At 44.5% G+C, this 24459-nt stretch overlaps 2 protein-coding genes across 4 annotated transcripts; both read left to right on the top strand.

Annotated features, from left to right (window-relative positions):
- Nucleotides 1-10435: 10435 nt before the first annotated feature.
- si:ch211-79k12.2 (uncharacterized protein LOC568844 homolog) lies at nt 10436-14816 on the top strand. Of its 3 annotated transcripts, none has more exons than XM_027007268.2 (3): nt 10436-12286; nt 12647-12917; nt 13061-14816. In XM_027007268.2, the coding sequence occupies exons 1-3, from the start codon at nt 12266-12268 to the stop codon at nt 14461-14463; spliced, it is 1695 nt and encodes a 564-aa protein (XP_026863069.2). In that variant the 5' UTR covers nt 10436-12265; the 3' UTR covers nt 14464-14816. The 3 variants fall into 3 exon arrangements, with proteins under 3 accessions (XP_026863069.2, XP_026863067.2, XP_026863068.2); XM_027007266.2 differs by having other exon boundaries at nt 10437-12286; nt 13031-14816; XM_027007267.2 differs by having other exon boundaries at nt 10442-12286; nt 13034-14816.
- Nucleotides 14817-17395: 2579 nt separating this feature from the next.
- On the top strand, nt 17396-24062 carry si:ch211-79k12.1 (uncharacterized protein LOC568891 homolog). The gene is made up of 7 exons (XM_027007317.2): nt 17396-17515; nt 18342-18463; nt 19186-19399; nt 20462-20613; nt 22146-22290; nt 22694-22835; nt 23305-24062. The coding sequence occupies exons 1-7, from the start codon at nt 17413-17415 to the stop codon at nt 23390-23392; spliced, it is 966 nt and encodes a 321-aa protein (XP_026863118.2). The 5' UTR covers nt 17396-17412; the 3' UTR covers nt 23393-24062.
- Nucleotides 24063-24459: the final 397 nt, after the last annotated feature.

Here is a 24459-nt window from a genome sequence, read left to right as displayed (position 1 = left end):
TAAAGCAGACACGTCACGTTTATTAAAGCAGACATGTCACATGTATTAAAGCAGACACGTCATGTGTATTAAAGCAGACACATCATGTGTATTAAAGCAGACCTGTCACATGTATTAAAGCAGACACGTCACGTGTATTAAAACAGAATTGGTGATGTAATATCTTCTCCTACCACTGCTATGCTGACGACATCCAATTAATTATTTCTTTCCCACCCTCTGACATGCAGGACTCCAGACATATCTCAGCATGCTTGACTGACATTGCATCATGGATAACAGCCCACCACTTTGAAGCTCGACCCCAGTAAAACTGAGCTCCTGTTCATCCCAGGTACTTCCAACCCTTACCATGACCTCACAGTTTCCTTCGAGAAATCCCTGGTATCACCATCTGAAGATGCCCGTAGCCTGGGCATAACTTTAGACAACCAGTTGTCATTCTCAACTCATGTTTCTAATCTAACCTGGTCTTGCAGATTTCTTCTTTGTAAAATACGAAGGATTCGGCCTCTTCTCTCACAGGAAGCTGCCCAGGTGCTTGTGCAGTCTCTTTTGATCTCAAAGCTTGGCTACTGCAGCTTGCTACTTGCTGGTCTTCCCCTAAGAGCCATCAGACCTCTACAGCTTTTCCAGAATGCAGCAGCATGACTGGTCTTCAATCTTCCAAAGTGCACGTTACTCTGCTGCTGCGCTCGCTTCTTTGGCTCCCTGTAGCTGCCCCATCAGATTTAAAACCTTGATGTTCGCCTACAAAGAATGGACCAGTCCCTCCATACATGATGTCAGTGGTCAAAGCTAGATCTGTACCTTTATTACTTCGAAAAATTCTCTGTCCAAATTTTCTGTCCTGGCTCCTGGATGATGGAACGAACCTCCACTGGCTGTTCCCTTGAAGTCACCAAAGGCAGACTGAAGACCCATCTATTTGTGCATTATTTAAATGGCCACTGACCCTGCTCCTATGTTGACTAATTAAAACTCTAGTACTTATTGTAGAGTATTGTTTATTGGACTGATGTTGACCGAGCTTATTATTATTATTATTATTATTATTATTAATTGCATTTATATAGTGCCTTTCTCAAACTCAAGGATGCTTTATAAATATTGCTTCTTTTACACACACACACACCTGATGAGAACCTATGTTGACTAACTCTGGTACTTATTGTTTATTGCACTGATGTCTGTTATAGAGCTTATATGTATTTTGTACTTCTAGTCATGAACACTGATCCCTGTATTCTACAGTATTCTAGATCATTGGTATGTTGGACTCTAACCTACTGTACTGTACTAAGATGTGTTCTATGAGGAAATGATAAAAACACTTTTGGAAGTCTTTGTCACGAATGGCCACCACGCGGCGTTCCTGTTGTCATGGTTTCCCTGTCGTCTGTTTTCCTGCACTCCCAGGCTTCATGCCTTAGTTTCGTTTTCTCCACCCCTCGTTTGAGTTTCCACACCTGTCCCTCGTTGAGTTCGTGTATTTAAACCATGGCTTGTACCCTGCCTTTTACTTGGTTTTCTTGAATTATTGTATGTGTTTAGTTCATTGCGTTTGCACGTTTATTCTTAAGGTGTTTTTTTTTGTACTTTGTGTTCAGCTAGCCTCCGTGTTTCCTAGTCTGTTACAGCCTGCTTCCGTGTGTTTAGTTCTAGCCTCTGTGTTTAGTTACTCGTCTATTCTAGCCCTTGTCCCGTTTAATCAAGTATCCCCGTACTTCGTGCCGGCTCTGTGACCCACGACTACGACTCGGACTCTGGATTTGCCCCTAATAAATCTCACTCTTCTCCGCACGTCCGCCTCCTTACCGCTCACCGTTACAGTCGCTCTGGATAAGAGCATCTGCCAAGTGCCGTAAATGTAAATATAAACTTAACATACTGCAGACAATAAGAAAATAAAGCATTGCAGCAGTAAGAAGAGCCATAGCTCAGCCTAAAACACCTCATTAAAATTATAACCTAAACAATGCATACAAGTAAATACAAACTAACATTTTAGCTGACAACGATATCTAAAAATTAATACTGTCCAAGAAAGTCACCTTACTATATAATGTTTCGTAGAAAAATAAAACTATGTTAAAAGTCTTTGGTATTTCTTGACTGAACTGATGTCGGTTAGCATGCCCCTGAACTGTGAAACAGTGGAGATCACCTCACACTGTCTACACCTCTTTGCGTATTTATCAAGACTGTCAGAAGGTCCGCTCGGTCAGTCTGGTCAGCCAGTATCTCCGTGTCTTCCTCTGTAATGGAAATATTTCCTTCAGAGAACTTTCAGTACCTAATTCATTACAGTGGAAACAGTTGTCAACTAGTGCTATGCCTGATTTGAAACAAAGCTCGTAAATCAGTTTTTAAAGCAATCAGACCTCTTGTAATTCAACACCGAATGTTTCCACTGCATTGTTTCCATACAGCGGCAACTGTTGCTATTGAATAACAAGGTTTGATTGCTCTAAAAACTGATGGATTGGACTTTGGATTGGACTCATCAAGCGTATAGTGGCAGGCACAGAGAAGCCCAGTCCATCTTACCTATACATGCACATCAGCTGTGAAGACAACTGTTCATACTTTCCATCTAAATCTGGTTCCCAGCTAAATATAGGGCTTAAGACAAATAAAGCGCGCGGTCATGTTGCTATTTCTGTTTCGTGACAGTTTCGGTTCCTTTTCTTAACGAGTTCTCATAGATCAAAAATTACGTAGTCCCCCCTGCTGCTGTTAACCGTGTCTGACCACTATGCCCTTGGGTACAGCAACCTGAGGCGCTTACATTGTTAAAATAGTAGGTTTGTGCCATCTAGTGGTGCAAAAAAGTATAGACTAATGTTACATCTTCATACAGCGTAGTGCAGTTGCACTTTCTGCCTCGCACACACCAGATATGCAGTATCTCAGTCCCTGTCAGGGACCCCTGCAGTGCTCAGTAAAACCAACCAAACAAACAAACAAAAACAAAGTAGATTTTGACACAGCTTCAGAAGCAAATCTGACCATGTTCGTTTGGACATGCACGATCGTCTCTGCTTTCCACTCCTAGGCTGCTGGCTGGTCGGTGCAGGCAGACACATGTGTTTTGGTGCATGGTGTGTTTGGACACTACTGCACATCCCATGGGGCAAGACAAGGACACGCTGTGTTTTATTAGTTAGGCATTATACGATTTTTACATGGCACACAGATAATGTTATCTTCATTCCATACGATCTTATAAAAAACAACAACAACAACAACAACAAAATAAGGAATAGACAGTTTTGGTAGCATTTGGTCTGAATTTCTTAACACAAGCATCTCGTAACCTGTCTCAATTTCTTAAAGGAGCCATCAGTCATTTTTACCATCATAAAGTAACAAATAATATTTATTTGTGATTATTATTATTTTTATTATTTAAAAATTAATTGCATTTATATATTGCATTTTATTATTATTTTTATTATTTCTATAAAGTGCAGCTTATATGAGATGAAGAGTTTGGACAAACACAGCTGACATGGATTGAACATTATTGAAGTAAGACTGAAATTCCTAATAGCAGTTCCTAATAGTTTTCTAAATGTACACTATAAAAATGTTAGAAATAATTCTGTGAACAAATACTTGAATTAATATTGTAGATGAATTAAAAACATGAATTAAAAACAAAGATAGATGAGTGTGTGTGTGTGTGTGTGTGTGTGTGTGTGTGTGTGTGAGAGAGAGAGAGATGTGTTGGTTATAGAACCGGATCATATTCCTAGCCAGTTGACTGTGTCAGCCATTGTGTGAAAGTCATTCCCAAGTCTGAAGACCTGGGGTTGAAACCTGTACCATTCTCTGGTGGTCCTTGATTTAATATTTTTGCAGCCTTCACCCAGTGGTTGGAGTATGAAGAGGTCATGGTGGGCTGGGGTTCTTCCTTGATGATGTCAGGGTTTCCTCTTAGCACCCTGGTGTGAGGTTTGTCCTCCAGCAGGGTTGTGGCGTCCCTGAGATCGTCTGGGCTATCTTGACTCAGTGCGCATGTCTGGGAAGATTCCAGTCCAGACCATGATGGCACGGTTGAGTGTGCCCTCAGTGATGCACCTGTAAGCATTCCTAGGAAGTCCAGATGAAATCCTATATTTCCCTAGGCCTAATTTATGCTGAGGATATGTACCCACCACTTTCTGAAATGGCAGATTTTGTCCCCACAATGTTTTGAAAGTATACTCTGAAAATATTTTGTATAACAGCCTGCTGGAGATACTTGTGCATACAATATGTGAAAATGGCACTAAGACTATGTGGAAAAGTGTAATTGCTCAGCCCACGTCTCTAGTATGAAACATGACCAGTGCACGTGGCGTCCACAAAGAAGCCCAGAACCGTTGTTGGAAAGTCATAAGAAATAAATGTTCCAATAAAACAAATTATATTAAAATCAAAATTTTAATTTCTCAAACTTAAGGACGCTTTACAAACATCGCTTTTTTTTAAATACACTCACACACCTAATGAGAACCTATGTTGACTAACTCTAGTACTTATTGTTTGTTGCACTGATGTCTGTTATAGAGCTTATATGTATTTTGTGCTTCTAGTCATGAACACTGATCCCTGTATTCTACAGTATTCTAGTTCATTGGTATGTTGGACTCTAACCTACTGTACTGTACTAGGATGTGTTCTATGGGGAAATGACAAAGCACTATAAATGGAAATGGAAATGTGCTACCCAAGACAAATGGATTTTTATATGGATGCATCATAAATGGAACATAAGTCAAAGGTATTCAACGCGCAGCAAAAGGATGTGCTGACTGCTTACTTGAGCGCAGCAGTGCTGAGTGAGTGTGTGTGAACCGACTCCAGGTGAGGGAAGCCTACTGAACATCTGACGGGGTTAGTTTGTTAGAAATTGGTTTTTAGTTTATGTATCAATTTTTTTTTAAACTATGTGTGATGTGTTGCCTGTAAACAATCATTTACATTCACGGTATTTAGCAGATGCTTTTATCCAAAGCGACTTACAACTGAATAAAAATTGAGAACTGAGGGTTAAAGGCGTTCCTTAGGGTAAACTAGCAACAGTTGGGTTTGAACCAGCAACCTACTGAGAACCAGTCCAGTATCTTAACCACAGGGATACCCCTTCTACCTGCTGTGGCTCCTGGGCAGCTGTGTCAGGATCATATGACAAAGTAGCTAACTCTATCTTCATGGGTATGTATTCATGTACTACTACTAGCTGTTGAAGTGGTGGCATATACACAAAATTAACTGATTAGGTGAATATTTTGTGTTCTGGTCTTAAATGTTTATGTCGTCGTGCTTATTTTTACAGACTACCTCAGGTTGTGTTATAACTTACTCTGGGAGTGGGGCAGGTTGTAACAATGGGACTCCTTATATTTGGCATCAAGTAATGAACGCTGTGATATAGTTGGAGAAGTTGGGAATTTGTGGTAGACAAAGAATGCTATTTTGTGTTTTTGAGAGCTCAAATGTACTGAGTTATAGGTGCTAAACTCAATGTCTTCGAACCATCACCAGTTTCCCCTCCTGGTATTCATTGCTGGACTGATCAGAGTAGGCCAGCATGTGTTTTTACCCGTCAGTACACCAACGAGTCAGCGGTGACAACAAAGTATCCAAGCGCTGCATGCGTCGTTTAATCAACTACACAGGATTCTGATGTACAGTTCAGATTTTCAATACCACTGGTATATGGTGCAAAAGACACGACTTTGTCCAACTAAAAGACATACTCACACCATCCATGAACAGGTGTGTAAGACTCACACAGCAGGCGTTAGTGTCTGTGCAAACGCTGCCCAGTGCAGGGCTCCAGATTGGATCTGAAGTCCATCTCTGTTAACTGGGGCCCTGCGCAGACAGGCACTGTAAAGTCTGTCAGTTCATATGCTTTACTGCTCTGGCGGTGTTCGTGAGAACGTTTGTTCTGACATGGAGACTCTACGCTTCTACAGTTCCTTTCTGACTTTAGTGATGTCACTGAGGTGACCTCTTCCTGTTCTTCTTCCAGTTTCTAGAACTTTACTGTGTAAACTGTGTATGGTGTCAAAAGCACAATAGCTCCTCACACCTCCGCCCGCCGTACGGACACACACACAGACAGGCACACACACAGAGACACACACACGCACACAAACCAATGTGCTCTTATCATCCACTAGAAGGGCTTAGACATGCCCCGAGCCAAAACCTCTTGCTTGTGATGGACGCCTCTGTTGAACCCCAATGTCTCTGCCCTTCTTGGTGTGGCATCACTCAGACAGCAGTGACAAAGAGCTTGACTATCAGTCCAGAAAAAAAAAAAAACCCTCTGAAATGTTCACCCTTTCTTTTAGCACCACAATCCTAACTGAATGCCTTAGTGGCCATACAGACCAGCGCGGCCCAAATCTCACCCCAGGAAAAGCTGGAGTCCACACTTTAGGGGATTACCAAGACTAGGCATTTCTTTATGGCAAATTATTTAACAATGTAATGGCATGGTTAAACATGCACAGATTTCCCACCATAATGACTTAATTGTTTTAATCTACGAGTAGAAAATTAAAGTAGAGAAAGACCGGGAATGAGAGCTCAGCACATCAGCCCAGCGGTGAGGAGAGACAGCGAGCGATCAAAAAGGAGAGAGAGAGACCGGTTGAGAGAAACTGAGAACATCCAGTAATGCACAGATGGTGGAATTTTATGTGGCATTTTCATTTAATTGTACAAAAAAGGCTAATTTTGTTGTGTGAAGGAATGCCCATATGCAGACTCTTACAGACTTCACGGTGTGGGCTCCCATTTGGGTGGCAGTATGGAGTGGTGAGAAATCTGATATTACACACGCACACACACACACACACACACACACACACACTGCAGAAGCTATTAAAAGACTAATGGCATGTCCCCATGCTGACAGGCCACTATATCAGAGATGGAACAGCAGTGGGAGGATATTGCTTGCTCTCATTCAACAGCTTAAAACTATCTAAAACAAATGAGTCGGACAGCTGAAGCGCAGGGCAAGAATAACTTGCCTACTTTTTCATGTGTGCAGGTAATACTTTGCTTTCCAACTGAAATGCGCTTACGAAAACAGTGGACTGGATGAATTCTAATGATTCTTCATCTGTTTTCATAATCAGTTGGGCTAGAGAGACAGAAGGTGCAGTCCACAAACAGTCCAAAAAGCTGCTTTACACACAGCAAGAACAACACCTCAGAAACTCAGAGTCACAAACGCAATGCACTCACCTAACCACAAGCCATAAGGGACACCCCCCCACTACAAGACCTAAATGAACAGATTAAAGAAGGCCAATTAAGCCGGAAGACAGATCCACTTCAAATCTCTACTGCTACAAATGTTTCTACACTGTTAACACAGTTAAGGTGGCTCAGAAATGGCTTTTATGCTGCCTTTGCTGTTCAAAGCCACCCAAACAAAAAAGCTGCCTTGTGGCAAAAAGGGAACACTTAACTCAGGGTAATCCACTGAAAGGAGCTCAAAAAAGAGAACTTTGCATCAGTTTGTTATGACTGGACAGCTGTCCAATCATCCAGGCCAATGGACACATATCACTTGGTAGAATTTGAAAGGGTCAACAGACGCATCCTAGTCGTCCCCCCACCCCGCCCACACACACCGCTCTCTTAAAGCTCCCTGTATGGATTGATTCCCCAGATAACTGGCAGTTAATATGTCTCTTTTAGCAGCTTGTGAGTATGTTCACAATTTAGGAGAAGGAATTATGTAATTATGTTACTATGGTAGCATAGCTAGAATGACAAAAAAACAAACAAACCATTGGCTAGAGGAGCTGTAGCCATAGCAACGCAGCCAGCAACATTTGGAACTTTGTCTGTTCGGGCTTTCCGACATCCGTTCAGAGGGAACAACCAAAAACACAGATACAGGATACAAGCATCGAGCATCTATTTTTTGCAGATGTTGTTGTTTTCACATCATTTTTTAATCCACATGCACTCACACACACACTTACACATGCATACACACGCACGCACGCACAAAAATATAAAACATCTTCACTTCTGTTGGCACCCAAGCACAGGACCCACTTGTTGAGTACAAACACAGCAGACGGGTGCAGCCTGCTGCCTCTTATCAACACTGAGTCAAGGACAACAGACATTCCTGTGACAGCGCAACGAGCCTTTGCTCAGCGAAATGTCCTCGCAGCAACAGCAGGGGGCGGCAGAGCTCTTCACTGGGACAGCTGGACGGCACCCCAGCACCCCAGCACCATATGTGAGGTTCAGCGACTCTTATTTTCTTTCACCTCGTTTATTCCTTCCCAGTTTTGTTGAATGTCACTTAACAGAACGGACAAACCAATAGATTAACATAGAATTTACAAACTCAATTACACATGCCCTAAATTTAAGAATCGGAATTTATCTTTGTAGCTCCTGAGAGTAGATATTCAAAATTGTCACCCTTTATAGTAGTTCAAAAAAATATTACTGTAACAGTGCTATGGTGACAGACCCCCATCTCAGCTAGTCATGTATCAATGGAGTAATTGTTTTGCTTTTGGAAAGGACGAGCCAGAGTCCATCTTGAGAATTAATCTCCCATAGCCAAAATATGTTTATTTGTAATTGCAGATGCCAAGGGAGGATCTCTAATGTGATGTAACAGATGGCTGACTGAGGTGGGACACAATAAGTTGGTCCCTGTGTCTTTCACCATTACCCAACTTTGTTAAAATAACCTTAGCAAAAGCAATAACCACTGCATGCAACATGGAATGGGAAAATGGGATATAGTAAACCACAGAATGGGAAAATGGGATATAGGGCACCATGGAATGTGAAAATGGGATATAGTAAACCACAGAATGGGAAAATGGGATATAGGGCACCATGGAATGCGAAAATGGGATATAGTACACCATGGAATTGGAAAGTGGGATATGGTACACCATGGAATGGACAAAAGGGACCCAATGCAAAAAATGGGTGGCGAGGAAGTCATTCTTTCTATCTTCAATACAAAATAATAAATTCATGAATAATTGTGAATCTGAATCATTTCTTTGGGCCTCATGTAAATCTACCACGACTTCTAAACCTGTTTATCTCAACATGGACATGTGGTGACAAATTCTCTCCATCTGTACAGAGAGCGAGCCAAGACAACGCATCTGTCTAGAGCTGCCAATCTAGACACGGAATCCATGTGCTCTTTCCCAGATCGCTGTAATGGTGGGCAGCCAGAGGTTCCCCTCACCCCCGTCTAGACAACTGCCCGCCGAGAAGCCTGCAACGGTTCCTCGCTCATGTTACAACTGCGCGTGCATATCGCGCCATATGGAAAGCACAAGGGAGTCTGCAGGAACAGATATCACGCTAGGTTGACGAAAATCTTGAACGACGGCTTATTCAGCAATTGGCAAATGTTGAAATTACCCACCAGGATAAATCTGGTAAAGGAAATCTGTTCCTAATAAACATTTGAGAAGAAACCAAATTAACTACAAGAAATTTTATCACCAACACCGATGACTGAAAGTAACATCTGAAAGCAGCCTGACCATCTAATTTCCAATCCAATAGACTTTGGAACAATTCATTCTTGTTCGTGTTATTGTGTAATAACTAGATGTCAGGACCCACTTAATTTCATGGACAAATAAGCACTGGAGGCCGAGTAATAGTCTGAAAAGCTGAATCAAAGGCATGAGCACATGGTCTAGTGGCGGCCTCTGTTTTGTTGCTGAGTGCAGCGCGTGATTAAGGACAATTGGGGACCTTGGAGGCTTTACCTTAGCCCACACCTTCTGACTGTCTGTGAATCCAGCTGTTAAGACTTCTTCTTCTGACAAAGACTTAAGCCTAAAAAACCCTCCTCTCTGTCCTCTTCGTTTAGGCGAGAAGGATGTTGAGGTACAGGTGACAAAGTAGAATTTACGCTGTTATTATCCATAATCAGAGCTTAATCTGGTCTAGTAGCAGAAAAAGTCAAAACATCTTTTGATTGCACCAGGGAAATTAATCTTAATGCTTGTTGACTTCTAGCATAAATGAGTGATACTGCAGTTGCTATTTATTCTAGCTGGTTTGGTCCAGTAAACATGAAAACACATGCAAAATAGCAACCTTGATTTCCTGTTTTGGGTTATTTTTGTTCATTATTAAAAATAGCTAGTCAGATGTCATTACAAACTTTCTCCCTACATTAGGTTCATGGACGCACACATTCTCACAGCCACGTGCAGATTAAAGCTGGTACTCCCCTGTCACGCACGGACAACCCGCCCCACCCGTCCCACCCATGCATCCGCCTGAATGCAAACATCAGTGTATTTGCACATTAGCAGTATTAGATCACAGTCTTACTGCTGAAGATCCACAAGTCTGTTAATCTAAACAGATAGTCTACACATGAAGGCAAACCGTACTATACAAACCATACTATCTCAGACAGAGGAGTCTTTCGTTACCAAGGGTTACACCTGGCATTTTAATGTAATTTGGCTCATTCAGTCACACCAGGATGCATTAACTGTCAAGGCATATTTTGGCTGCGTTGAGGTCCAATCTGAATATTCACATATTTCACAGGCTCACATTACTCACATTACATCACATTGTGTTATATGCGGTTACAAATCACACACCCACACACTCACAATGAAAGATTAGAGAGCAAGTTGTGGGGCACTGCTGAGGATCATAACCCTGTGGTCAGGTAGCATTCTCCAGGGCATACTGTTGTTACCATTATAAGACCATTTTTAGGAAAGGATGCCTTCAGCACGCAATAAACAGGTCTCACCTAAGCTTCTGTGCCCAAGGAAATCTTAAACCCCATATACACTAGCAAAAGAGGGCTAATGACTGCTGTATGTGCTGCTTGTGGGAATAATGAACAACATGCATGGAGGGCAAAAACAAAAAACACAAAAAAACATTTTTAAATATACAGAAATCTGATCTCATATCTGACCACTGGAGGCATGTAGTCTAGCCAAAACCCAAATAAAAATAGTATTACTCATACAAGTAATGACTCACAGATATGTAGCTTGTACCACAAAAACAACTTGAGTAGGAGTTCGAATAGCATAATTAAGAAAATACCGAACAACTGTGCTGAACAGCGTGATTTCTTAGCAAAAACAGCATCTATCAGTATTGCAAATGAAGCTTGAGACTTACAATTTCTTTTCTGATGAAATAAAAAATAAAAAGCTGCAAGGTGAGATATACAAGTGCGACTAAAGCAGTGACATGGAATCACATACAGAACTACGTGTGGACGACCAAATGTAGATCATAAATGAGCGTAAGTAAAAGTAATAAGATTTAACCATGACTCATGTAACTCAATAACTATAACTAGTTACTAATCACCTCTAGTGAGTTGACGTTTGAGAGTACTGCTGTCATGTTTGGACCCGTCACTGCGACCTGAGAGCTGATATCTGAAGATCTGACATCTGAGATCTGAAGAGATCTGATATGGCAGTTATGATTACAGAGGTCAGATTGAAAGTACATTAATAATGCCTTGTTTTCCCCACGCACACACTGGGGGGAATACAAGAATACCACCATCTCGTCACATGGTGTTCTTTACAGATCTGTAGGAGACCGTGGGCTACTCATTTCCACAGGGAAGACGAGGTCTATTCAGACTTCACACAAAAGGTTTTAAAACAGCTAGACTCCAAAGACATTCAGTTTAACATATATTGGGCCTTAAACATACATGTACTGTTTATTTTTCTCATTTGTTCATCTCTTGTTGCTATTTTATGAATTTTGCTTGTGTAACAGACTTCTTTTAAACGATCATCTTGTTTAAAAACGTTTCGTATATTCTGCACCCTTGTCTCCTCTCTCAGCTCGTGTCAGGCCTTGGTGCAGTATGAGAAAAAACGTGCATGAAACGCTGTGACTTTACTGTAACGCGGAACACGCACCTTGGACAGGCGCACCATCGGTATGGATGAACAGGAGCAGAAAGTGCAGAAAAATGTAGGCTACGCAGTTTCAGAAACGACAGCCGGTCTGAGTCTTAAACGCCGCGCTGCTCACGTGACACGACCGAGCTCACGGAAACGGACCACCGCGCACGAGGAAGATGGCGACGTAACAACAGCGGTATTACCGTTAGCTAATGGTACAGCAGTCCGGGAAACATGCCGGTATAACCAGTCTAGTCGGTCTAGGACGTGCAAAATCATAACCAGAGGTTCTTGGCTGTCGTTAAATATGTAGTGCACCCAGTGTCATGGACAAAGAGAAATTTGCGGTGAGTATACTTCCACGTGAAGTGGCTCGTCGCGAGATACACCACGAACAGCCGATAATGTCGATAGAGGATGAACGTGCAGCACGTTGGCGAGCTTTCTGGGTTCAGCGCGTGTTAAAAAGCCCAGGGGCGAATGCTGAGATGACATTTGGGATCTCGCGGCATCTTGGTGCCAGAAGGCAGCATTTGGAACGTGTTTGTGGTGGCTCGTGCGTCAGGCCATTTTGTTGTTCGGTATCCAAGTCGGAAACCTTTTAAGAAATCCTTGTTGTCGTTTTTTTCCATTTCGTATGTACAGAATCCTGCTTCATGCCGTTCTCTGCCCTCGCCTTTTCATCCGATATTTTTTTCTCAACACAGTCCGGTCCTAGCTCTTGGCTGGACATGCATAACTTCATTGGTGACCTCGTGGCTTCTAGTGCGTCTGCCTCTGGTCAGCTGCTGAAATATCCTAACCAGCAGTCGCTGCGCTCTGCCTGGGAGACTATGGGCCCGGAGGCAGCGCTACCCAAAACCTCTCGCCAAGCTCCCACTGCTGCAGCTAGGGAGAGCCCGGGGAAAAACATGGCAAGGTTTGGTCTGCAGTCCGGAGAGAGCAGTGAGGAGTCTGCAGACTGTGACGACCAGCAAAGTGAGTGTATACGCCCCCTGCTGGAAAATGTAGAGTGTTGTATTGTGTATGTGCTGATGCTGGTAGCCCAGCATGTGAGTGCGAAGAATTCACCTTTGTTTTACTTTCCTAAGCAGTTCAGCCTCACACCTGCACCTGTCCAGGCTGCCCCTTGTCGTCCATGCCTGGAGCGCTCTCTCTGCAGAGTCTGAAACCCGGAGGGAGCTCCTCCTCCACCCAGGTTCCACCTGCGGCTGCCTCAGAGTCCGCGTCACCGGCCCAGGCCAAAGGTACCAGCGCGGTCCCCGTCAGCCTGGGCTTGTGTCTTGGGCTGGGCCTTTCCCTGGAGGAGGGCACCGGCGATCCCAGCAGCACGTCCAGCGCCGTGCCCGGTCGCCCCCGGCACCAGGACAAAGGTACCAGCACCCACAGCCCGACACAGGGCTCCGCCTCCAGCACCCAGGTGTGCCCGCACCCTGTCCCGGCCTTCCCCTGTCTCTGTTGCCACCGTGGCTTCCAGCCCTGCCCCCATCTCCTCCGCCCCCAGCAGGGCTCCGACTCCCACTTCGCCCACACCCACGCGCACCACCACTACCACCACCACCACTGCCCACTCGCCTCGTGCCTGTCGTGCGCGGCGCCAGCTCCGGGCCGCCACGGTGCCCACTCACCGTCCCACTTCCCGTGCCTGGCGTGCCAGCGCACCTTCCCGACGTGCGCGCAGCTGCTGCGTCACCAGCAGAGCCACGCCCAGCGGGAGGGCCTGCAGCCGCACGCGTGCATGCACTGCGCCGCGTCCTTCACCCGGCCCTCACAGCTCCTGCAACACCAGCGCGCGCAGCACGCCGCTCAGGCCGGCGGCTTCCTGTGCACCGAGTGCGGACGCGTCTTCGGCTCGCACAGCAACCTGCGCATCCACCTCAACGTGCACACGGGCGCGCGCCCCTACTCCTGCGCCGACTGTGGCAAGAGCTTCAGTCAGTCGGGCGCGCTGAAGATCCACCGGCGCATCCACACGGGCGAGCGGCCCTACGCGTGCGCCTACTGCGGCCGCGGCTTCCCGCACCTGGCGGGCGTGCGGGCACACCAGCGCACGCACACGGGCGAGAAGCCGTACCGCTGCGCGCAGTGCGGGAAATGCTTCACGCAGTCGGGCGCCCTCAAGATCCACATGCGCATGCACACGGGCGAGCGACCCTTCGTCTGCGGCCTGTGTGGCAAGGGCTTCTCCAACCGCTCGGGCGTACGCTTCCACCACCGCACCGTGCACGGCATCGTCACCAAGCCCAGCTCCGTGGGGCGGCCCAGCCTGGCCGGCGCCGGCGCCCAACGGGAACGGCCGGACCAAGCAGTGTCTGCACCCAGGGGAGGCCCCGCGAGCAGTGACCTGGAGGGGGACGAGGAGAGGAGGTCCCTGCCTTACACCTGCGAGGACTGCGGCCGGCGCTTTCGGGATGCTCCGTCAAGAAACAAGCACCAGGCACTGGAGCACTACTCGAGTGAGGAGGCGGGGCAGGAGGCGGGCCAGGAGGAGGGGCCAGCAGAACAGGACAAGGAGCACACTTAAACAGACTCTGGTCTTCTAAACATTCATTAAGACAATACCATAGCTCGTTTTAAACCATACAGTTTTGGCCAGACTTAAATCCAAATAAAGTAACTTGCAGGTGGTCTGAAATCCTCCTAATTTGGTAATCTTTGTCATTAATGACGAGTAATTTGGTTTTGATAAAGCATTTGCACGTTTTTATGCTTGTCTGTGTGGCCTTAACAAAGCGTGTTTTGAATAGCACTTTCAGAAACGACAACCTAGAAAGTAAGACAACTGCCACTGGAAGGATATTATTACAAATTCTTTTATGCAAAACATGCCAAATAAAGAAAAAATGATTATTCTTAAGTGGTAATAAGCCAACTTGATATCCATCATATTTGTCATTTCTTTTAGCATCGAATGAGCTCACAGTAATGGCACCTGCACAAATGTTTAATACAACTTTGACGAGTGGTCCCATTGCCCTAAATGTAATTACAGTTTCAAGGGTAATTTCTAAAGTGTAATGGATAGTGGGTAAGTCGCAAGAGTGGAGCCATACCATTAGATGGGGATTGTTAATGATGCCGCTCTTAGTAAGAGTCTGTAAGCGGACCTCGACTGCCTCCGTTAGCTTCTCATGTTCTTGGTAGATCTCCCCGAAACTGATGCTCGCTGGTGAAGCTTGTGTTGTTTATGGAGCTGTTGTAAGTGCTGGGAAGGTTTCTGGCTACAGGCGCTAATTTGAACCGCGTACTGAAGTTGTTCCTTGGGGTAACAGCCCTGTCGCCCTATTTCATTTCCTCAGACTGAGTTTGTAAATGAGAATCTGTTCTCACTTTCCCTGATAAAAGAAAACTTCTCATCCATTCTTGTTAAGAGTCATTTGCTAGTAAAAAAAAAAAAAAAAGACCTTCACCAAAGTAATCCCACTAAAGGAAATTCCCTGTTAATCGGTTGTCACTGGTTTATTACAAGTTCTTTTTAAAGATTGTTCTCTGACAGGGAGAAAGTTTTGTAGAAGCTGAAGTTTTTGTAAGAACAAGCTGTCAGGCCACTGTTTATGGTGTAAGATTGTTCCTATTTTCAGACGTTGCATAACTACGACGGCTGAGACCAAGCCTTCGTGACACATCACTGATTTATTTGGATCAAAATGGGAGGGTCTGTTCAAAACCTGAGTGGCGGTCTATATAATCCCATATCATATTATAAGTAGTGTTTTTTTCCTATGCAGATTTGCAGTGGTGTTCTGTTGTCACGCATATAAAAAAATAATAATAATAAAATTAAACAAACAAACAAACAAATAAATAAATATATATATGTACACACACACACACACATATATATATATAATATGCATACACGCACACACACACACACTGCACTGCTGCTGGTTTGCTTGTACTGTGGACTTGCAAAGTGCACTGGTGTGCATCAAAGACCACAAGCAGGCAGCCAACTCAGCTGCCTTTTCTTAGCAGTAAAACAAATCAGCAAGGCGATTAAATGCAGCCATGGATGACCTGTAATGACCGTAATGTTCTTTTAGTGGATTGATTTAGTTTCTGTAAATCCACACTTTGATGTCCTGCGTTTATCTCCTGAACTGTGCACCAGTAAGAGCTTTCCTCTGGGTTTTTCTGCTGTTATTTATCTTTGGACATGTAATAAATATATTTTCTGTGTGAATTACATACCTGGCTTATTTTTTGCCTTCAACTGATATTGACAGCATTCACCATCTCAGTCTGTTATTTCTCCCCCCACAGGCAGTGCAAAAAAAGGCTACATACCAGTCATAGACTGGCTGAAATATTAAATGTAGTACACCGTTTTTACTTTAGATTTTGAGATTTTAGGCTAAAATCGGTTGCAGTTATGTTATCGACTATTTTGCATATTTGGTTAATATGTTCTCATCTAAGAGGCTTAACTATACGCTGTGGTTATGAAGTCGTGTTTGCCGTTTTTCTAACAGTTCCTTGACTTTTAATGCCGCCTGTGGCAAGATTTCGTCAGAATCCCCTCGCGTTTTCACGAGGCCGTCCATACGAGGCCATCCTGCAGCGCGAAGGATGGCCTCATCATGTTCGTTGGCTCTGAGCGCTGAACCTCGGGGGCTTTGAGGGTCTCTCTCCCTCGGCAGTTTTATTCGCCCTGTGCTGCTTGTGTGCGCAAGCCAACGGTCTGGCTTGGCTGGTTTTAGATGTTCAACTATGCATGAAACAGCGACCCACTTTCTGGTCGAAAGCCATTTCAGACATATAGGCTACATTTCACGCCTGAAACTGCACAACACTAGTGGTCGGCACGGCGTCTCCGTTGCGCCTAAATGCGCGCAAGAACAGCAAGAAGAGCGTGCATCAGCAAGCCTGGTGGAGGAAATACCCGCGTCACGCGCGTTTGCTTTCTTTCATTTTGCTTTTATGTGCACTCACTTCAGAAGACTGACACGTCTCGACTTGTTGTTATAAACATTCAGACTTAATAAGCCTCTCCTACGTTTCTGGAAAGTAGGTAGGAAAAGGCCGTGTTCAAACAGGTGTGAATGAAAGATTCAAATCCGATTAAATCGAAATGTATAATCTATAAATATTAATGCGGGTTTTGGCTGACTATTCAATAATTAATTATGTTTTTCTTGACATCATCAAAGTTTATCAGGGATAACTGCGTCTACAAAAAGGGGTTTTGTCAGGTGGTGGGTTTAAAACCATTTGCACCCCCATCACGATGCAACCTTCAGGTGAACGTGCGCCCGGAGACAAGTGACGCAGTGAAGAGCGCGGGGATCTGGACGCCAAGTTTCACAGCAGAAATAAACAGATACAGCAGGGCCAATCGAAATTAGATACTAATTATTCACAAGCAAGCCACTGTAATTCTTACTGATCTTTGCAGGGTAATTTTCGCACCATAGTCCCAAAGCATGGGCAGGCTCCGCCTTCACCCGGATATATAGTCACGTTAACGTGAATGTGCGCATTTGATGTCCAAGCTTTGGCGCTCGAGACACTCAGAATGCGGGCTCGTGTCCTCTTCGTAACCGCGCTACTCGCCTTCCTGCAGTATGGCACTGGTAAATATCCGGACGGATCTATTTCAACTGGGCCTACATTTTCCAGTTCTTTCTCTTCATTTTCTCTTCATCTTTTGCTTTTTATCTGTTCAACATTTAACACATTACCTAATTTTCTCATTTTCTTTATAGACGTATATAAGGGTTTTGTAGATTAAGGGTTTTGTATGAGTTTGCTGAATATCAGAAATAAACCAATTACCTTTAGCTAAGGAAAACAAAAGTTGCTTTTTTCATGGGGGGCGTAGCTGGTATTAAACTGTAACTGAAATTAACTGAGTGTTCTCAAAAGATAAGAGTTTACTAGCAGTGTGTAATGGGTTAATATCTACATGTATTAAGACCAGTATGAGCAGTGAAAACACAGTTGATGTTTCTTTCGAAAAGAAGTCGACTGCCAGTGAAAACCCCGGTCATTTGTTTTTGTTTCGCACAAGTCATTGTGTACCAAACATTCTTAAAGCAGGTTGTGAAACCTGTTGCGACGGGTTTTTCCAGCAATATCCACGAGCGCCTTCCGTTTCTTTTAGGCACTGTTCATTGATGTTATGTATCCATATAAGCAGTGTCCTTTTTGTGCCATTTTTGTCTATTTGTTTATACGAAGTATTACAGATTTATTCAAACAATTATCATGTAGAGTGCTGATCATTAAGCTCCACTTCGGCTTTGTCATGTATGTCTGAAGAGTTGAAAAACCTACTGCTCACCTTAACGACAACAGTAGAGACCGATAAAGGTTCTTTAAAATGGACTTTTCTCAAGCTCCATTTGAATTGTTTACATGGTACTTATAAGAAAATATATGGATGTGTGTGTTTCGTAGCTTCTCTCATCGTGAAAGGGCCGACAGAGCCGGTCTTGGAGGGTGGTGAGGCGACTCTGGAGTGTGTCGACACAGAGTCCAAGTTCAACATCAGCACGCTGCAATTTGAAAAGTTCTCTAAGGTGAGGTGATTATACAGTGGCTACGAAGCGCTTCCATCAAACCGCCCTACATTTCCCCAGAAACGGCAAAGAAAAGCACAGTGGAGGAACTAAAACCTTCCCCCCCCCCCTCTCCTCTCCTCTCTTCCCTTCTGGAACTGACAGTGTTCGAGGTGGATGTACAGACAGCCTGTGTGCTGCACCGCCCAGAGGGGTGATTACTGTAGAGTGTGGTGGTCCATCACCTCCTGGAGTCATCTGATTACGTAGCATACAGGCTGAGGCTTGTGTTCAGGGCTTTGCTGTCTAGTCTTAAAAGGACAGGCATCTGAGGCAGAAAGGGACATTGAGCAGGCGGAGTTTGGGTTTGGGCAGAAAACCAGTTCCACTGAAGGCCAGGCAGTTCATTTAGCACCTCGCGGAGATCAGTCCTGGGAGGAATCGCGGCACCTACTACCACGCACAAATGGGCCGTCTGGCAACACAAAACCCTCCAATGTTCTCTGTTTCTGTAGACGGACATTTGGGAAAGGGTTTCAGAGACATTTCCTCATTCTCGGTATTTATTATTCTCGGTATTTAAATTAATAGTTAAGCACTGAGTGTCCAAAACCGTGCTGTTCCTCCATTTAATCAGGCGCGCTGCTATTTAATAGGACCTCTAGTTGTGTTTAATATGGTTTATCCATATGGTTATGGATAACATATATTTGGGAATGAAAGTTGTCTCCTTTACCCTGCAGCACATGCAGAGATGGTACCGGCTGGACATGGACCAGTACAGCTACCTTTACCGTCGCTGTTTCTTCTACGGGGTAGAGTTTACGAGAGAAAACGGGCGCCTGCTCCTCAAGCTCCCCAGGGTCCAAACGTGGATGGCGGGACCGTTCCGCTGCATCTCTGACAATGCAACTGACCCGGATAACTCCTCCCTGCCTTTCACCATTCCTGTTCACTGTGAGTCCGCTGGAGTTTGGGTGATGTCAAACCACGGCACGATTTGGTGAAAATACCACTAATATTATACGCAGTATTATAACTCTTACCAGGCATAATAAACTTATCTTCAAGAAATGAATCAGGGACCTGAGGCGCTTGCTATTATATAAAACTTAGAAAGCAATAAAAAAAATCTTTCTATATGAATCATGCTGCCGCATTGGGAACTGTATCGGGAAACTCATAATTACAGGACGCTACAAGCCTCATGTCTCTGCATGTTTATAGAGATCAAGTGACATCAGAGAGCTGCTGAAATCAGACGTTAGCCTGTTACAAAAGGTGCAGGTCCCCAGATTCAGTAATCCTTGAAAATCAAGATGAATATTATAGCATTTTGAAACAATGAGTGTATCTATTATGGGCTGAGAGAGTTGAAGCGATGGAAAACTCATTGTTCTCCAAAAGTGACAGCAGTGAGCATGATATCGAGTGGTGTTTTTCAGTGGGTCTTTGAGTCGATAATGGCAGCTTATCGGAAAACTGGAGAATGGTAGAGACTGGTGGGGACTTATGGAAAGGGTCGGTGCCCACAGACAGGAGAATATGACCCATTACACACATTGTGTCATTACAGTGGGTGAAGACTTGATAGACCGTAATCATTACTATTGATTAGTTTCAGAGTTGGTTTGCACAGCAGTAAGGTCAGGGGTTTTGGACAAAAGGCTGATGAGGAGGTTTTAATCGAGCATAAGCACTTTAAAATCGTCAGTGCTAAATAACTTCCCATGAAGTTCTTCTGTTCCCCTGGCACAGTTACCTCCAGAGTGAAGTTCTTTCTCATTTTTTTCAAACTGTTGCCAATTGATAGGTGTTATCAATACCCCACTTGCTCTCTAATTCTGTCCTGTGGCCTAATGGCTTCTAGTCTTGGCGAGAGGGTGGACACGTCCTTCCTCCAGGACTCGTGGAGCCGTCCGCTTCACACCTGCTGCCTGGTTCACCCTTTTTCCATGCTGCCATCGTTTCCAGCCCCACCTTTGACTAACCGTCAGCGTCTGTGTTCACCTTTCTCAGACATGCGCGAGCTGTCGGTGTACAGGAGTGGGGTGGGCACCCTCTCTCGCTACTACTCCTTGCAGGACCTGCGTGTGTCACTAGGGGACAACGTAGAGCTGAACTGTTGCACTTCTGCCTCCGAGACTCCTGAGTACTTCTGGGCCAAAGAGGTAAGAGTTACTCCACGTCCAGGGAAATCAGAGTAAGATCTTTAAGAGCTTGTCCTGGGAATTAATAATGATTTGTATGGTGTGACTACAATAGTCATACACGAGGAAAGAATGGCTTCTGAGCTGTAGCTTATAACGCAAGCCGTTGTTTTTGACACACGGATGATTGTAACTTGACCAACTGTAACTTGAGACGCAAGATGTGAAATGTGCCATAAAATCTATTGGCAGCAACTGGAACGTGAAGAACATTGTATCCAAAGGTCATGAGAATGGTCCACCACCATGCATTTCACAGTAAAAGCATGACACCTTTCACAGTAAAAGTCTTAAAAATATGACTTGCAATAATTGCTCAATATGCAAAGAAAATAACACAAGGGCACCTCACTTTCAACATATTTAGAGCATTTAGCTGACACTTTTACCCAAAGCAACTTATAATTATGAGTGAATACAACTTGACAATTGAGGGTTAAGGGTCTTGCTCAGGGAGCTGACAGTGGCAACTTGGCACTGGTGGCGCTTGAACCAGCAACCTTCTGATTATAAATCAAGTGCTTTAACCACTGAGCTGATTTACTCAAACGCTTTAGAAAGACCAATAGAAAATAGGCAATCCATGGCTGCCTGTTATAGCTAGAATAATCCATCATTAGAACAAACGTGTATGGTACAGGGACCTTCTTACCAATTTCTAGCAGAAATTGGGGTAAATGTAAAATAAATGCGCCTTGCACACAGTGTGGTAGCATACGGAAACGTGAGAGAGAGAGAGAGAGAGTGAGAGTGAAATAGATGTTTGAGACCCACCTAAGATTGTTTTTTTTTACGTGAGCAGTGTGTTAAACTGCAATGACGGTCTTCACCAACACTCCGTAATGGATGGCTGTTTTTCTTCCCCAACGTTCCCGGGAGGGACACGGAGTTTTTCTGTGTAACAGGCATGGCCACTGCATTTAGTTTTCACTTCCCTGGAAGAGAAAGAAAAGCAGGAAGTCATTGTTTGGAGCCAGCGGATTAGCATTCAGAAGTTAGCGCTCCATTTGGTTACAGTCGAAAATTGACTGGGCTGTTTTGGCAAGCGACACAGGTGCCCGTCGTGCCAAAATAATTTGTGTGATTATGATGGGCTGTCCCCCCTTACTGGAAAAAGCTCCATTCTCTCTACATGGTATTCTATGACTTTTTGGTCCTTTGGCTGCCTGTCTTCTTCATTATTCTTCCTTTTCAGCAGTGCACTCTCAGATAAAACTCTGCTGATGCCACTGTCAGGGTTAATTATCCTGCTCATCTTTGCCTCACTGGGAGACTTTAGTTCTGCTGTCAGCTTTGAGCCCGAACACTTTTGGCTAAGATCACTTTGTCTCTCACAGGGCACGTGTGAGCAACAGCTCTCGGTCACAAGCTTTCTTTCTAATTACGCTACCCTCTCTCCTGTCTTCCTGTCATCACCTCATTCCTCTCACTGTGGTTCTTTTTTTCCTCCTGTCTTTGGTGGACTCTCTCTCTCTCTCTCTCTCTCTCTGCAGGGAGAGGACTGGATTGTTCCGAGCAGTACGCTGAGGCTGGAACAAGTGAGGGATATGAACAGTGGGAAATACACATGCACGGCTCAGCACCCCACTGTCAGATCCCTCGTCAAGACACACACCATCAGCATCACTGTGCTGCCAGGTCGGTGTTGCCTGCAGGGGGCGCCAGAGTGCTGGGGGGGGGGGGATTCCTGGAGTTGTGGTTTACACCTTGCGAGTCTAGTGGTATACAAGAATATTTAAGGTGTAGGTATATGAATTTTTTAACACAGAACAATTGATGGTTTTGTGTATATTTGCGAGTAGATGTGGAGGGGGTGTAAAGTTATTACTTTGTTGTTATTATTATTTAACGTGTGGATACGCAGGTGTGGCTTGATACTGAGCTACAGAATTACAGTGACAAAATAAGAGGGCGGGAAGGGATGAGTTTAACAAAATAGAAGAGAAAACCAAAATGCCCAGGAGTAAAATAAAGATGGAGGAAAGAAAAATTAGTTTGGCAACTAATCACAGGAAGTGTGTGTTGTGTGCACGCGGTACAGAAGATGCTGCGTGGTACGAGTCCACGACTGCTCGCATCACTCTGATGACATCGGCGGCAGGCGTGGCTCTCTTTGTCGTCATCCTATCCATAACGGTCTTCCTCTGTCGTCGGGCCAAACAGAGGACGAGCAAAGGACCCATGTAAGTAGCACACACCTGAGTGTGCTTATAGTAGAATTCATATACCTAGACTCCCTTTGCTCAGAAGCTCACCTGTGTTTTTGCTCGAAGTGAACCTTTTATCCGCAGCCATTCATGAAGGCTTTGGCTGGAAAATTCACTGTTACAAATGAGATCACTACCCGTTTTCTTGATCATTACTGAGAGGCCATTTGGCGTGGCCCAGATCCAAAGGTCACGGTCTAAAGGGACCATTGCTGCTGTAGCTCACATGATCTGAGGTTCTACGGTGATCGGGCTCCATGGTTCCCCATGGCTGTATTACCACGAGGCCCAAATGAAGACCAGGACCGAGAGCAAGCTGCTCCTGGATGTCCCACCCACCGTGCCGTCCCAGACAGATGGGTCCATCTGTGACTCTCGCCGCTCTGCTCCCGTCCATGCAGCCGTTTCCTTCCCTCGTAACACTGCATCTTTTTGTCTCCTCCAGCGATGACCACTCCCAGAAGAAACCCATCTACAAGAACAGTGTGGAGTCCCTGCCGTCCACGACTGGAGACAAAGACCCTCTGGTGTAACGAGAGGCGGGGGGGGTGGGGGTGAGGGAGATTTAAGGAGCAAAGGAGGAAGAACCACCCAGATCTGTTAAGCGACGGCCGCTCTCGCTGGGGTGAAGATAGACTGAATATTAAACTGCAGAAAGCGTGAAAGGTGTGTAGGAGAAAAGGTATTGGGCTGATTGTTTTAATGTTGTGGTTCCATCAGCAGCTCGGGCAGCCGTGCTTTTCGGCAAAAGGTGTGCAATTTTCTCTATATTGATTTCATAATCCAGCAGAATTAAGATTCATGTTTATTGTCTAAATCACGAGGAGGTGGTGGCAGGGCACTGTGGCTCGTCAGTATGCTGTTGTGAGCTTTAAATGGCTGATGTTTCTAAGTAAACTCTTATCCTGTTCTTCTAGCCATGGATTATAAACAAGTTTCTTTCCCTGGCAAACACATTAGCATCTATTCTTGTAAGACAATCATTCTGGCCTGTGAGGTTTGAGATCTCTTAGCCTGATACATATATTTGAGCTGAATTGTTTGATCCCATGTAATAGCTATTTTACTTGCAAGCACCTTAACTGAATTGACATTCAGACCCAACCAAGGACTACGGAAGCACTTTAAATCTTTTGCACTAAGTTTCATACTTCTGTGTACTTTTTAAAAAATTTAAACGCATTAAACTGCTTTTAAAGATAAGTGTTGTTGCAGATTTAATTTAGATACAGACACATACACAGATTTGTAACATGGCCGTGACAAAAATTGACAATGTACTGTAAATTGAATGTCTACCCATGCATCACAGAGACTCCATTACAGCCTGATGGGAGATAGACTAAATACCTCAGAGACACCTGCCACTGCCTTCAGCGACACGATTCAGTCCTCTAAAACAAACTCTTAGGTGGGTCTGGAGAATTGATGTTATGTTCTGAGTTGACTAAAGTGGGGGGGGGGGGGGGGGGGGGCTACCACGTCACAAGACAATTGTCAAAGTTTATATGAGATACTGCCAGACCATATTTTGCATTGCCCTAAAGAACTCCCAGATAATTTTTTTTAAGTTACCTCTTTAAGAGTACAGCACTTCGGC

The sequence above is a fragment of the Electrophorus electricus genome, chromosome 10 (genome assembly GCF_013358815.1).
Source record: "Electrophorus electricus isolate fEleEle1 chromosome 10, fEleEle1.pri, whole genome shotgun sequence".
Lineage (NCBI taxonomy): Eukaryota > Metazoa > Chordata > Actinopteri > Gymnotiformes > Gymnotidae > Electrophorus > Electrophorus electricus.
The sequence above is the reverse complement of the archived record's forward strand: the minus strand, read 5'-3'. Positions and strand labels throughout refer to the sequence as shown.